Raw genomic sequence first — 16,480 nt, 5'->3', positions numbered from 1 at the left:
CTGGAAAAGGAAGATTCCATAATAAGCAAAATCTCTAGGAATATTCAGTTTCATTAACCTAATATTTGATTGTGCCAACAAATCAGGTGCCTAAAAACTGCAGGACAAAATGTTAGTTTTGGAAACAGAATCCTCATCTTTATAAGAAAATAAATCCTCTCAATCCAGCCAAAGCAGGGTGCAGCTATTCCCTGGCCAGCCTTACATACAGGCAGGAAAAAGAGTTCTTTTACTTATTTCCACTTTGGGCTTTTGCCACTGCCATGCATGATCCTTTGCACAAAGATCCAGCTGAGGAGCCATCCATGAAACAATAAAACTACTCTTGTGGACTGCTGACACATTTTCATTTGCTTTTGCAAACATACAAGTGTAGCATGTATGTCAGTCTTAGAAGCTGTGATCATGGTCTATAAATAAATTCAGGCTAACGCCTAACAGAAGAAGGAAGCAGAAGCTTATTCCAGCTGAGAATGTGGAAGAAAAAGAGCTATGAAGATCACAAGCTAAGAAAAGGAAGGCTGAAGATAGACTTCAGGAAAACATCCTCACATGATGAGAAGTAGAATAATGGAACAAATTTGAAACAGCAGCATCTCTGCAGATGTTAAAGAACCAGGCTACACTGGTCACACTTACACTGGGTCAGACCTGAAGAGTCAAACTTCATGGTTCAAAATGGAATTTTGTTTATTTAGCCCTATTGCTTGAGAAGAAAAATCCTTAAAGTACATTGTGCCATAATGTGGCTTGTTTACCTAGTGTTGCTGGGGGTGTTTTATGCTGTCCTGGGCTTTCTTCACCTAAAAAGGCAGAACCATACAAAGGTGTGTCTACATTAACAAGCAACACAGTCCATTAGCAGGCAATATCTGCAAAGTAAAATTGTTACTGCTGAGGATCTACTTCTGCAGCAGCAGATGCATCTGCGTATTTTAATTTCAGGACTTTTACTTGGGACTAGCTCTAGTGTAGGCCTGTGGACTGAAAGCTTTATAATAGTTGGATTGCCTTAGACATGCTCTTGGAGGTTGCCTTCCAGTTTAGATTCATCCAGAAGGAATCCAGTTCACATGCCTAAGGCCTTTTCATGACATGAACTGCAGTGCAATGAGTGGGGACGGTCAGGACATTCACTTCAAAAGAGTGCTTCTGGTCTGAACTTAAATACTAATGAGGATACACTGTATCAGAGAATAACACAGTAGTATCTACAGAAATTAATACAGGAGTCTCAAGCAACATGTGTCATTGGGGAGTTGCAGATAATGGAAACTTTGGGTTTTTATTACTTTTTTTTCTTTTGTAACTATTATGCATCTTCTTACTCTTACCCTAATGCTAAGCAATCATGTGGACCCCACAGAGACTGGGGACTTTATATTCTACCTGAGACAGAGCATTGGGGGGTGGGATTCTTCTGAAAGAGATCAGAAAAACAACAACAACAAAAATGCCTTTGCTGTCTGATTTATTATAAATACAGTACAAATACATCCATACCTCCCCTAGCTATGCCTTGATCTGGGAAACTCATGCGTGCCTTTGCCTCAGTCAGGGACTGCCAGCGCGGAGTGAGCACATGTGCTCTCTTTCTGCAGGAGGATATGTGAATATATGCTTGTGTTTCTCCTCTGCAGTGTGCGCTGTCCCTACTTACAAGTCTAGGGGCCCAAATTCTCACTTAAGCCTGTCAGCATGGTGAAATACTGGTGAAAGATCCCATTCAGGTTTCAGTGCTCCTTCTGACTTCAGTGCTCCTTCTGACTTCAGTGCAATTAAGACTAGGGTGGCAGTTCCATCCTGCTCACTTAATTGGTGAGTACAGAAACAGCTAATCAAAAAACAACCAAAATGCCACAAACCTAAGCCAAGTGTTAATTTTTCTGGAGGTGTAGCCTCACTTTGAAGCTGGTCTTCCCATGGGCCAAAAAAACATCATTAACAGTTACGAGGACACCCAAACTTTTGAAAAGTTTGAATCTGCACATTAATTCAGCTGCTTGACTTCCTTAATACAAAACCAACCCCTCAATAAGCCACTGTGGGCAGCCTGGGCTCTGAAGATTGTTCTTCACATGTGACAGGGCACACAGAATGAAACAGAGCTTGCCCCAATGATCAGTTCTGTCCTTGAGTTCTTTAAAGCCTTTGTAAACCATGTAGCAATGAATGCATAGGCTGCACTACAAAAATCGGAAGCAGCAGATCACTTTGGAGGGAAGTAACTGTCTCCTTTTCCCAGTGACCTTGATAAATGAACTCTTGCATGTTTTACATTGTATCAAGTGCCTGGAAAGGCTTATTTAACTGCTCCTTGCTATGGCTTTCATACTGGCCTGTCTGCTGTGACTGTTACCTCTAAAGGTCTAGCAACACTTTTCCTTGTATGGATACCAGAAGCAAGCCTGAAAACAGTTCTGTCTTATTCCTAATATGTCCCTGCTCTGAGCAAATATAATTGGGTTTGCTCAGCTGGGAGAGTAAAGGGCTTTGGTAATGCTTAATACCCCTGATTGTCCTGTGTGTGGACAACACCCACCTGCTTTTTGGTAAACACAGCTATGCAACAGAACTGGTTCTATCCGTGCTCCTGTCAACACCTCTGGTTATACTGTCTCCTTTGAAGACACTTATGTCTCCAGGCAGTTCCTCTTAGGCACATCATTTCCTTTTTTCACATGCAAAGGCATGTTGCTAAAACTCCTTGTGTTTCTTTGTAGCTGTTACATTAAGTAAAGCATGCCAAAAAAAAGGGAAGGATTCCAGAAACAACTAGTTCTCTGTATTTTAGCAGCTGATGGCCCACTATCTCGTTGACTTAGCATGGAGAAAGAGCATGTTCTTGCATGGTTGACCTGCCATGCAAAACTTCCCCACTGTCTTGGATACAGACTCTTTTTCACTGCTACACATGAATATCATTTCTGCTTCTGGCAAATCCAGCATGCCAGGGAAATGAGAGGGTATGTGACATACTGCTCCACATGCAGGGATTTTTGAAGAATGATCATCTTGTCAATAGTCAACTCTGTTATGTTGTCTAGGAATTGGCCTTTTCCCGTCAAGGTATCTTGGACTGCACTGTACAAAGTATCATTTTATGCTAAAAGATACCATGTTTCAAAAAGAGAGGAATGAATCATTTCACAACTCCCTCAGTTTTGGTTTTGTGCTCTCCTCTTCTTAGCTGGTATGTGAGCTATATCAGTTGAGAGTGGAGGCAGGGTTATCTTTCCTCATCAATAGCTGTTTTCCCAAGTTTTGTTTAAGAAGTCTGTGTTTTCAGGTAGTAACCAATTGAATCAGTTTTCATTCTAACAATCCCATTAGTAGGGTTGGTTTCATTGTTAAGGCATTACACTAAAGTGCAGAAGACTATGTTTTCTTACTACTCTGTCAAAAGCTTTCTGGATGACCCCAGCGAGTTATTTGACCTCAGTGTTTCAGTTGTGGGGTTTTTTTAATTATGGATGATGGTGCATCCTTATTCCTTCCACTAGCTTTGTATGCTAAAATTTATGTCCTTTAAGGTAAAAATATATTACTGATCATCTGCCAATTACTCACAGCAAGAAGGCTTTCGTTGACTCTCTGAAACTGTGGGTAACTATAGGTTAAATTGTACAGGCTTTTATATGTTGGCATTCAAGACAAAATACGGTCTATCCAGCTACCTGAAGAGCTTTGAAGACCCACATGGTCTTTGTGCTCCAGATCTGTTTTGGACTGCTTTATTTTTTCATGGATATTTTGATGTGTTTGGAAACCACTGTAGCTTATCATAACACTTGACTTTGAAAACACTTTATGCTAGAAATGAAATAGCTGCTTACCTGGAATCTAGGAATATTAATTTTAAGTCCAAACTTGCTCTGAACATAAACATGTTACTGTGAAGTTTGATCTCAGTGATTGCACTGGGAGGTAAAGATTGACCTACAGCCACCAGTCCAACGATTTGGTAACAGGAATCATACAAAGACATATCTAGCATATACTGCCGTATCTTCAAATAGCCACTGCAATGGATCACCTGGCATGAGAAGAAAACACACTCAATATCTGATGGCAATGGAAGAGGCTGCAAGTCAGCTGACCACCCAGTTCCAATGAGGTTATAAAGCAATACACCCTTATAACACTTAAATACTGCATAGTCTGTTAAGGCTTCAGAAGTGCGGTTAATTTATAAATGGAAATTAAAACACAGTAAATGCAGTTTTTGTGTTTACTGCCAACATGATTAATCCAGTATTAAAGCACATGCTCTTTGGGGACTATCTATCTAGACTGTTTTCTAGTTAATACTTTAAACTCTCTTTGATATAGATTTCTTGTAGATACAGTCAGAATTCTTGTTCATTAATAAAAAAATCTGGAAGTTGCTTTTTTTAAATTACTCTCTCTCTCACACACAAACACACAGAGATATATAAACATTTACATTTTAATGAGTTTTTATTCTGATGAAAAACAGGCACTTTAAAAATCCAGTGGAGATTAATGCATCACACTTATAAAGATTAACTGTGATATATGTAAATGCACTAGAAATGAGTTTTAAGCTCTCCAGTCAAGTTCAGATGACATTCTTTTGACATGTGACCAAGCCCAGGATCTTGAGACCAGATTCCTGGATCCCCTAATACAATTCCTAATCACAGGAGTGATAATTTCAGTGTTAGACTATAAAAATTCATAATGTCAGCTAACGAGGGGGGGAAACTGTAACCTGGAATAGTCCCCAGGTTCATTTAATGTAGTATTGGTGTTTAGAATGTATTTAAGATTTATTTAATGTAGTTCTGGTGTTTAGAAATCATTTGTGCTCCTGCCAATTTTCTAGTCCAAACAGCAGGCATACTACACATCCTTCAGCTTAATTTCTGTATTTGTTTGTCTTTTAACTGTATCCAATGGAAAGGAATTAATTTCCACTCTACTTAGTACTCCTGAACAATCTACTAAACAGTCACCTATAAATAGGTTCTTCCTGTATAACCTTCCTTCCTCCTCTCCAGTCACCAAACGATTAGTATGTTTAGCAAAAGTACAGTAGCAAGCAAAACTTATTTAAGATCTCTCAGCAGATCCTACTAATTCCCATACTATGTGATTCATGAGTTTTTCCTGCGCTTCAGCTAATCAGGTGATATTTTCAAAATTATTAAGTCCTGACTCTCAGTACAGTCAAAGAGAATAAATTTAGGCCAACATCTCTCTAGAGGAATACATCCTTAAATGTTTCACTGCATAAACTTTTAATAGTGAGCAAAAGAAGAAAGAAAGTGATCCCTCTGATTAGCAGCCATAAATGGGTAAAAAAAACCCATAAAGAGGTACCACCACTACAAGCTCTACTCTTCTACCTGATTTCAGATTCAGCTTTGGGACAGAATCATTTTTGCTGGGAAGCAGCTGAGCAAACAGGAGTCCATGTAATGAAGAATTATCAGTCTAACCAGGTAGATAACAGTGTAAATAGACAGATATATGTCTGGACCTTGAACACATTCCTTAAAAGAGCTCTGCTTCTCTCGCATACTTTTCTTTTTGGTTTTGAATGACTCAAACCAGAAGACTTACCAGACTGTATGTGAAGTACCCTTCTTCCTGATGCTTAAGTGATAGAATTACACTGTGTAGCTCAAAGAGCAGCAAATGCACACTGTAAAGCTGAAAATAAGAACTACCTGAATGGCAGGTGTTGTTATAGAATCTCAGCATTTGCAGTGGCTTCTGATATCATGTAATAAATAGAAAATTAATATAAACTTTAAGACTCATAAACAGACTTGGTGGTTTAGTACAATTCAACCCTGAGTTGATAGTAATGATTGTTTAGGGTAATATTACAGTCTTATTAATTGAGGTAATTCTCATCAGGCCAATGAGGTGACTTGTGAAACTGGGTGGCTGCTCAGCCAGAGCACGGTAACACCTGGGCAGAGGGATGTGGGAAGACTTCCAAGTTCCTGCGTCTGGGTTCCTGCTTCACCTGCCTCCAGTTCCATAGGGGAATAAGACTAGCTGTGTGCTCTCCTTGCACCTTCGTGGCTGTGCTCCAGCCAATTCCCCAATCTGGAAGATCAGGGATCAGGACGTAGGAATGTGCCACAAAGCAAACTCCAACTCACTGTGAGAGAGTATGGACTTGCATTACTAAGGGAATCTGCAATCAGCAGTGGCATTTTTTGCATCTGTTCTGATCCTTTCCATCACAGACTTTGCTTTCAGCTACACATATGTAAAAAACCCTAAATAAATAAACAGGTCATTTGAATACTTGGGGTGGAGGAAGGGGGGAGGGAAGCTTATATACATTACCTTGTAGCCACTGCATGTCAATCCTGCATTCCTCTTGGCTAGGACACACTTCATTCTCAGGAAAAATGATCTCTCAATTTCATATTCTGAAAGCATAAACCACACTGCTTATTTATGACTGAAGATTTCAAAACTGTCCATAACATTGCCTTTTACGATTTAACAGATGTGTTTATGTCTCAGCCTTAGGCAGCAATAGAAGTCAGCCATTCTACTTTCCCATTTGATCTCTGCCCTCAGGATTTATTTCACCTTCATGTTAGGATTCCCTGTGAAAGTTGGACAAGTCAGCATGACTAGGTCTCCAAATTTCTGTTTTTACCACCCTTCACAAGGCAATCACCTTGTTTCTGAACAGCTAGGTACCAGCCCATATTGATAAAGGGAAGGAAATGCCTCCTTTGGAGCATAAGTAAATGAAAGTACTCTCCAAAATAACAGCAGAATAGGAAACAAGAAAATTCATTGGTTTTTTAATAATCTGAGTGTACGTAGCTAGTCATGCCCAGACTGGTGAACTTCTGGCCTCCATATGCAATATTACTACCTGTCTTGCTGACTTCCAAAACCATCTGGTAGATGGTTTTTAAACAAATATCTTCATGGATAACCTCCAGAAATGTTTTAAAGTTAAATATTGCTCAGGTACACACATATTTTCTGCTAAAAATAAGTTACTATTCTCTTTAACGATAATTATTCTCAACAACATTTCAGACATCATTAATATTTCTGACTTTTTTTACTGAAAGTTGCAATTTGGCAGAACACAACTATATTAGGAAAAGAAAACTCATTTGATACATCTGTGAATAGGAAAATCAGGGAAGCAGAGGGGTCTTCAGATTTGTTGCAATGTGTATTACCTCCTAACTCCCCACAGGGTTTGATCCAAAGTCCACTGTATTCAGTTGGAGTCTTGCTTTAATTTGATTTATCTGTTGAGTTGTGTTCCAATTTTTGTGCATCCATCACCCAATTAACACCTCTTAGCCACAAACCTGCAGTGGTTTGAGCCTCAGCCCACTACCTGGAAACCAATAAACTCTCTACATCAAGTTCTGAGTTTAAAGGTCTGAAGATACAACCACAGAAAAAGGATTTAGCGAGGAGAGAAAAGAAATGCAATATGTAGTGCGTCTCAACTAGTATCAGCCTTCCTGAGTATTTGAATTTTCCATTTATCTTCCTAATGCAAATTACATCCATATGTGGAAAAACAGGCACTTAAATGAACTGGCACATCTACTACAGAGTTTTAAATACAAATGTATACAATTTGGTGGGAGGAAGCCATACAGTACAGATTACTATTGCTGAAGTATGATCTCATGAGTAAAGAATGGATCTGGGAGTTGGGATCATCGGTGCAATTCATGGCTTCAGTACAGTTTTCTCTGTGACCTAACACTAGTGCTTGTTCTCTTTCTGCCGCAGTCCCATGCACACAAAATAAAGGTAAATTTCTCCCTTCAAGGGTGCCAAGGGAGAGAAATAATTAACACACAGGAATGAGGGTGCAAAGACCATCTTTGGACATGGACGGAGTTGCTAGCAATTTTAATTACTTACATTTTTCTATAAAAAGAGGTGATCACTGGAATTGGAAACAATGCCTTAAACTTCTCAAATGACCTGCCACAAGACCTAAAAGAGTCTCTTTCAGTAATAAGCTCCTTCCAGGCACCTTATTCATTACTTTTCTATTTGCTGCTTCCTTCATTTTTAAATGCTACTGCAGACTAGTGTACTGCTACAGAAACACTCAGTTAGCTCTAACTTCACTATTCCACCAGGAATAGGTTATGATGTACAGTGTGGTCTTTAGGTGTCTATAAAACCAGAGTGGTACCCAGACGGTAATTTTTCCTTTATTATTTAAAATTGGTAATTATTTCATTATTTAAGAAGGGGTCTTGTCTCCCTGATTTCATGATGGTAGATTGTAAGCAAGAGGTCCCCCTGGAACACCAGTCCTTGTAACTAGCTATAGGCTCTCTAGGAAATCAGGAGGGTGATTAAAACAATTTGAGGGCAAGGATGCTGTGCGGTGCAGGAGGACAGAGTAAAGAGGGATAGAGTTGCACCCTAGCACTAAGTGGTATGGGGACAGAAGGGTGATAGAATTGTAATTCAATAGTAGCTGCATGTGATTTGTGAGACTGAAGAGTAATAATCAGTCGTGTGTAATCAAGTGCAAAATTATATAACTGTAATTTTAAAATGATGTGTTTATTAATTATTGGTAATTGTATTATTAGTTTTTTAGTAGTGTGTTGCTGAACCAACAAACACTAGTCTCTTAAATCAGTTACTTCTCATGCCTGTAATCTAAAGAGGGAAGAGTTACCCATGAGGTAACTGGGGACTCATCTGGGAGCTTCCATTTTTGAGGCTTGAGCTAACTGGTATTAAGATGCCTTAAATAAGCAAAAAGAGAGGTGGCCCATGGGGCCAAACAGAATCTGGGCCCTGAGTGACATACTGCCTTTTTACCTGAAGAGGCCAAAGTAGTGTATACATGATGATAAACATTCCTCCTCCTGTGTGTATTAAGAGTGATTGATTGTGTTTGTGTGGGACCCCAGTGTTACTGTGAGAGTTGCCATTTTGTGGGGGGGAAGCAGAATGTGTATAAAGGAGAAAAGGAGAGCCTGACCATTCCTGGATGGTCTGGGGCTGTAACAACAGTTAACACAGTTATTTAGTAATGCAGCGTGTCCCATAGCACAGGTGGATACAGTGTCACAGCAATTTTAACCAGCCTGCTGGGATTGTTACATGGCTGGTTAAGATTAATGGTTGTATCAAGGTGCCCAGTGAATAATGTGCAGATGCTACATGGTGTCTGGCATCTTGTTTGCAGGATTGGAGCTGAAGAATACAAAAGCCACCAGAGAGAGAACCTTGTGAGTGTGTGTGTGTGAGTATAAAATCTACTAGCAAGCTTTGAGACTGACTCGCTGGCAAGGAAAAGCAGGACCAGGCCATTCATATTGTTCATGCTCATGTGAGTGCTATAGTGTGTATGTGGTGCCTGTAAAAGCACTGTTCTGTTGTCAGGTTGATCTGTCACTGGTGGGCTCTGTGTACATATGTGTGTTTGTGCGCGCCTACTGGGAATAAAAAAACATCTCCAGGCCTGATCAAGAGACTGCAAAATATAAAGAGGCAGTAAGACTAAAACACTCACATAAAGAGTCTAGATGTGCAAGACTGTGAACAGTGTGAATTAGTATTCATATTAACTGATACCTTTGCCAGTGTGACTCCCCAATACCATTGAAAGTAGCAGAAGGGGGTAGCAAAGCAAAAAAGAACTAAAGTGAATTTGTAATTGTAAAGCTGATTGGGAAATAAAGAGCCCTGGTATCCTGCTGGATGCTAACACATCTGTCAATATAATGCAAAACTTAAAATATCACATTCAGGCTGTACTTGATGCAATTAAGATGGCCCATTTTGATGAAGAGAATGTAGGAAGAAAATGAGGTACTTAAAGGTTTAGCAAGCAAAGAGGGAGATGCTGAATATTCAAATAAGAGAAATCAGATGAGCTGTGAGGAGAGTGATTGCTAATGCATGCTGTCCTGCTGCAGAGGTTAATCACAAAATTGTGAGAAGATAGTAGGCATGAAACCTCAGTTTTAAAACAGGAAAAAAGCCTATAGCATAAATAGCCAGCACCTGCTGTAAAAGCAGAATGACTGGACATGTCCAGGGATGTAGCGAAGGTCTCAAATTAGGGAAGACAGAAAAACAGTAAATGTAAAAGAAGCACTTCAGGCTTAAGAAAGAGGTGAATGTAACCAATTATTCTTAAGAGTTAAGTGATTTTATCAGAATTAAGTTTTGAAAAGCTGCAAAAATATAACACATAAAACATCTAGACCTAGTAATGTAATTATTGATATCATTAGTGTTCTTTCAAGCAAACATGTAAGCACAACACATATAAATAACAGAAAGGATCTTAGGCTATGAAGAAAGTAAAAGAGGTTTGAAACAGAGAGGAAACCAATCAAGTGCTACCAGTTCTTAAGTAGTTAAAGGTTGAGAGAACTGTGGGTTAAGCACATATATATGAAACTTAAGAGAGAGAATAATGAATAGTAAAATGTTATGACTAAACCAGAATATAAGCAACACTGAAGGAAAATAGCCTTCTTAATTATTAGAGAATATTCATACCATCTAATAACAGAAGCTTAACCACTGTATTTAATTATTTTGAAATGTTAACTATATAAATGCATCACTGTAAGTGATGTTAACACCCTTCCTTTAAGTGTTAAGAAAATGTTAAAAATCTATGTATAAACTATGTTTGTTTGTTATAGAGAAAAGATGAAACTAACAGGTCGCAGACATCAGCTAATGAAGGATGAGAAACAAAATGCTGCTGAGTAGACCAGAAAATCTTACGGAAATGTTCCAGCTGAGTTAACACAAAAAAACCCTTATTTATAACAATCTTTGTTGGTTTTTGTTTTCCATATGTTTGAAAGGAGAAAAAGTAACTCATTCAAACCCTATGGATATTGATAACTACATATAGCTCAGCTTTGTTTTTGGTTTGGTTTTGTTTTCTTTTATGAAAAGGGAGAATAAGAAACAAAACCAGATCCAATGTGAAGATGTTTTAATCTCTAACAAAAGAAACCCAATTTCTCTGCATGAGGATGTATTTCATATTATTATTAGTGATAATGATTAAAAGAACTATTACAGCACTGTAATCTCCGTGTATGTACTCTGTGTATTTTTGTACGGATGTAACTTGATGTATTTACAAAACAGCATTTTTAGAGCTGCAAGAAACAAAGGAGACTTCGTTAAGCATAGCAATATTTCCCATAGTAAACTGTACTTTCCAACTGCACCTTCACAACACCTGGAACTGAAACAACTGTATCTTCACACAGTGTGGTATTGGGGATATTTTAGATTGTAAAACAATCTCACATGTAAATTCACATTTGTCACTGCAGGAGGTATTATGTATTATATTGCCCCATTGACTACAGCTTCCAGAAGCAAGATGAAAAACTAGAAAACTGACAACAAGCTGAATAGAATAGAATAGAATAGGATAGAATAGAATAGAATAGAATAGAATAGAATAGAATAGACTGTTTCAGTTGGAAGGGACCTACAATAATCATTTAGTCCAACTGCCTGACCACTTCAGGGCTGACCAAAAGTTAAAGCATGTTATTAAGGGCGTTGTCCAAATGCTTCTTAAACTGACAGGTTGGGTCATCGACCACCTCTCTAGGAAGCCTGTTCCAGTGTTTGACCACCCTCTCAGTAAAGAAATGCTTCCTAATGTCCAACCTGAACTGGTGCAGCTTTGAACCGTTCCCACACATCCTGTCACTGGATCCCAGGGAGAAGAGATCAGCATCTCCCTCCACTTCCCCTCCTCAGGAAGCTGTGGAGACCAATGAGGTCGCCCCTCAGCCTCCTTTTCTCCAAACTAGACAAGCCCAGTCTTAGCCGCTCGTCACAGGACATGCCTTGCAGCCCTTTCACCAGCTTTGTTGCCCTCCTCTGGAGACATTCAGGGACCTTCACATCCTTCTTAAATTGTGGGGCCCAAAACTGCACACAGTGCTCAAGGTGAGGCTGCACCAATGCTAAATGCAGTGGGGTAATATCTCTTTTGACCGGCTGGTTATACTGTGTTTGATGCACCCCAGAATGCGGTTTGGCCTCTTGGCTGCCAGGGCCATACTCAGCTTAGCATCAGCCAGCACCCCCAGATCCCTTTCTGCAGGGCTGCTCTCCAGCCACTCCTCTCCCAGCCACTTGAGGTTTCAAAAAAGTGAGTAGTCACCACATGGAGATGGCAAATTTTGCTGCAACTCATGCTAAATTTCACTGTTGTTCTATCTCTTACTCACACCATTTCTTTAAAATACCTACTATTCCAGCAAGTCCACCACATATGACAAAATGTGTGTGTCTAATTGCACCTTCTCTAGCATTTGCCATAGCCATCTATAATTCTGACGAACAGCTGTGTATTGCTATGAAAAGTTTTAGCGCAGTTTTCCTTTACAGGTGTAAGTATTGCAGCATGTGTCTGCTTTTCCCATCTTCCTCTTTACTTTCCATGTTAGCATCTATTTTCCCTCTTCACCTGAATGTGACTTGTTTTCCTCTCCAAACAACTTTAAAATAATTGAGAAATTGATCCTTCTTTTCATAAGTGAGTTGAATAATTTTCAAAGTTTGTACATTCTCCTGTTCAAGCTTTTTTCAGAAGATGAGTCAAGAAAATGTCTCAATAGCTGCTATTGCTAAAAAGAAACCTCCACCCCCACTTCTAAATTGCTAAGTATCTTGAAAGGTTCTGATGTTACCTTCCTGAAAAGAAGACCAACCATCTTAGTACAGCTTTTAACATTTCCCAGAACTTACTGATGTTGTGTTTATCTACTACAGGAATTAGAGATGAAAAGCAGAGCTTCAGGGTTCTTTCTAAATGTTTACCCTCCCATTTTTGGCATAGTGCTTTTCTTTTTCCAGTTGTATGGAACACAATCGCAGGTCTATTTTTCTATTCCAGCCACTTCCAATATTTGTTATAACTTGGATTTACTTATGATAGCAAATTTCTGATTTTGTTTGCCCTGTATCAATGTTTAACATTTGAAAGTGATTGTCCTCTCCCCACTGCTCCACAAACTTTTATTGAAATCTTTTTAAGAATGACCTGCGAGACTCAGTTTTTATCCTGGAATTCCAATTTTCCATTTTTCCCTAACTGGGTGATTGGTAATAGTTGGAAATGAAAACTGATGCAAGTAAAATACTAGTTTTGATCAACATGATTATATACTTTGAGCAGATTTCTCTATCTTTTCTGCTGCTCTTCTTTGGAAGGGTGTAACTGAGGTTACTGAGATCCTGACTCTTTCAATATGTCTACTAGCAGATATTGTAATAAAATTGAGGTATCATTTATAATGAGTTTTATAGGGGGAGGCACTGCAAGTCAGAGTCCATATCCATGTCCAAGATGTCCATTTCAAATGCATCACTGTTTATTTTTCAGCCAAACTCCATGTTTCCCTTATCAGATTCTGAGAAGTTTTTCTATTCTACTAATATATTACTATATTGCCTCGTCATTTTACAGAGGCTCCCTCCCTGAAGCACTGCTACAATGTAGTTGAGTAGATTCAGTAAAAGCTATAAATGAGGCAGAGAGTAAATGGCTTCATTCAAATCCCAGCCCAAAATTATCCGTATGTTAACATCCTCACAGAGCTGAAACACAGCAATGAATTCACACAATGTGAATGAGAACGTAGAAAAATATTGCTGTCTATGGACATACAGAAGATGTATTTCTTCCTCACAGCATTAGGTACCATTTCTACACAGTATGCCTTTTCCGTTAATCCCTTTTCTTTTCTTAGCTTAGTATATCATGCAATACAGTGTGACTGCAAGCGCTAGTCAAGAATAAGAGTCTGTTTATGTTTTACAGATTTGTGTTTTCTTACTCTCATAAATAGAATAAATGTCATGGTAAAGAAAATGAGTCTTGCTATTTTGGATGAAGAGTTTGTGCATTGGTTCGTTCATATTGCACATGACTGCCAAACAGGATTCTCCAAGCATTTCTGTGAAATTATGGTTAGCTTTATGGAAGCCAGAATTGTCCATCCCTGGGGGTGCAACTATGAAATTCACCGTTGCTTTCCACTCCATCTTTCATCTCTTTTGAAAGAAAACAGTCACAAAATTCTGTGGTTTGCATGCTGCTTGCACAGTGGACTGAGAAAACAGATCATAGTTTTTTCCACAGCTTCACCTCTCATGCCTTTATTTTCTCTAAGGTGAAGGCTACTATTTTATATCTCTTTCCCAAAAGTCCCAAGTTTTGACATTAGCAAAATATGGCATTGTTTTGTTGCAGAACCACTTTGTAAATTAATATACATCAGCATGCAAACTGCACACTGCTGCACCATGCACTGTTTTAAGAATGTATGTCTCATCTGTCACTATGAAAGATACGAAGCAACATTAAAATTGGGAGCTCTTGACACAGATGATGATTCATGTTCACTCTACGTGGCAGCTTGGGTGCAATGTCAAATTTCAGCTATAGTGTAGGAGATGAAAACTGTTCTCAAAGGGCACATTTAGACCAAAGCACTGTGCACGCAGTCACCTGCTTCTACCTTCTCTCCAACTTGTGTGGAGACACGCGCCTGCCTCAAGCTGGTGCATTCCTCTGGAGACAAGGCACGCATGTGTAATAAGCTGGGCTCCATGTCCCTGCTGGGCTGTTTTACAGGGTGGAAACACAGATACCACAAGTTCATGTCTGGATAACACTTTACTGCCCATCCCCCAAACACTCTGCATAATTTTGCCCTTTCAGTTGGTTATTTTCATCTTACCTCCTCTACACTATAAAGTTGCACATGTTCTACTCTTATTATTATGTAATCTGCAAAGCATCTGGGTGCCACACAGCACATTGCTGGCTAAAAGAGCATGCGAGTATCTTGGCTGGTCTCTTGTGAGCATAACAAGGCTATAGCTTTTGTGAGACAGAGGAGAGAGAATGCCACAACTTCTATCTCTTAATTCTGAATGAGAGTGACACCAACTTCTAGAACAAAAAAGAGGTAAAAGCACTGTAGGGTGCATACAAAAGAGATGCTTGCATAATAACACACACAGTTTTAAGGTAGTCCTTGAAGCTGGGAATCCAGGATTGACCAACAGGGCCAGCGTGAGAACGGGCTTGCAAATGCCTTTGGTGGACTTTCCTCATGACAAGTTTAGAAGCAGGCCTGGAGATGAGTTAGTGGAAAATGAGGAGTCAGACCTGTAAGCCTGGTGCATGCTGACCATCTTTATTATCGCTATGCCAGAAAGAAGAGTACAAAAGCGAGGTTGTGACTAAAACTATTCTGCAAAGTGAAATACTGCATGCAAAGGGGTGTATGAAAACAACATTTCCCTGTCCTTTCTTGGTATGTGTGGTCAAAACTGATTCCAAGTAAGAGAGAAGAAACAAACCAGTTAGACATACTTTCCCTTCTTCCTATTACACTGCAGCATCATATGTACACATGCAGGTAACAGGCTTAAGTATTTGAGAATACTCATCTTCTTTTTAGCAACTAAGTGGCACCAGTTGAATGACAAAATATAAATGCCTTAGATGGCAAAATTGCAAATTAGAGAGAGAGAGAGAGCAAGTTCCTATGCACACACTAAGTTGAAAGCAGAAGTTTGTCAGCTGACTTGGTTTGCCCTGGTAATGCTCTTGCTGTGGTAGGAAAGCAATCAGTTCTGTTGTTAGCCTCTGTCCTAGAGTTCCAAGCTTGCACGAGCTGCCCAAATTTCCTCACCATTTGGACAGTTTGTTCTGTGTCCTGACTGTATTCAGAATCCTGTCAGTGCTGCAGGGGGTAAACTCTCTCTATTATCATCCCTGTCATCCAAACTCAGCCATTTGCTAGCATTTGCCCAAATTTTTCTTTGCTCCTGTAAGTGATGCTTCCAAACTTTCCTTAGAGCAGAAATTCAACAGGGCAGAAAGGAAAAGAATAGCTTTTTCAGTCTGAGCCATTCTACTCTTTGATATATTTTACTGTTAATTACCAACAAAAAAAGGTTTTTTAATGCCAGCAGTCTGCTCTCTTTTCCACTTTTGTACATCAAAAATAATAATATTTTCTAGGTTTCTCAAGTTTAAAATAACACTAACAAACAGTGGTAACAGAATCATAATATTAAACCATTATCTTTCAATAATGGTTCTCCTATAAAATATTTTTGAATTAATTAAAACAAAAATTCCTAACATCATTTGTCTTTTGCATATGTACTACTAGAAAAATTTCTTTAAAACTTAGTGTAAAAAAGATCTTTCCAGATGTCCAATTTTCTGTTCACTTCTTTTAGTATCGAACAAAATGTATGTAAGGAAGATGTTCTTCCTTGAGAGGGAAGGTATGCACTGGCATTTGCTTCTTAGCTGACTGAAACGGTGCCCTTAAATCATCAAACAGAGTGGAGAAAACCTGACACAGTGTATTCCACAGTCCTTGTGTAACTTACATTAGGCTTATAACTAATTATATAAGAATTATCCAGTTGTTAGCAGACCACT

General features: G+C 39.0%; 1 protein-coding gene across 1 annotated transcript in view; it reads right to left on the bottom strand.

Annotated features, from left to right (window-relative positions):
• Positions 1 to 16,480, bottom strand: part of SIM2 (single-minded family bHLH transcription factor 2) — a gene marked incomplete at its 5' end in the record, with an annotated part of 46,772 nt that overhangs the window by 17,130 nt on the left and 13,162 nt on the right. The window contains 2 exons of the mRNA XM_009587878.1: positions 3,837 to 4,036; positions 6,331 to 6,416. Of these exons, the coding sequence (XP_009586173.1) occupies positions 3,837 to 4,036; positions 6,331 to 6,416 (286 nt within the window). The remainder of the gene's footprint in view (positions 1 to 3,836; positions 4,037 to 6,330; positions 6,417 to 16,480) is intronic.

The sequence above is a fragment of the Fulmarus glacialis genome, unplaced genomic scaffold, assembly GCF_000690835.1.
Source record: "Fulmarus glacialis isolate BGI_N327 unplaced genomic scaffold, ASM69083v1 scaffold11101, whole genome shotgun sequence".
NCBI lineage: Eukaryota > Metazoa > Chordata > Aves > Procellariiformes > Procellariidae > Fulmarus > Fulmarus glacialis.
The sequence above is the reverse complement of the archived record's forward strand: the minus strand, read 5'-3'. Positions and strand labels throughout refer to the sequence as shown.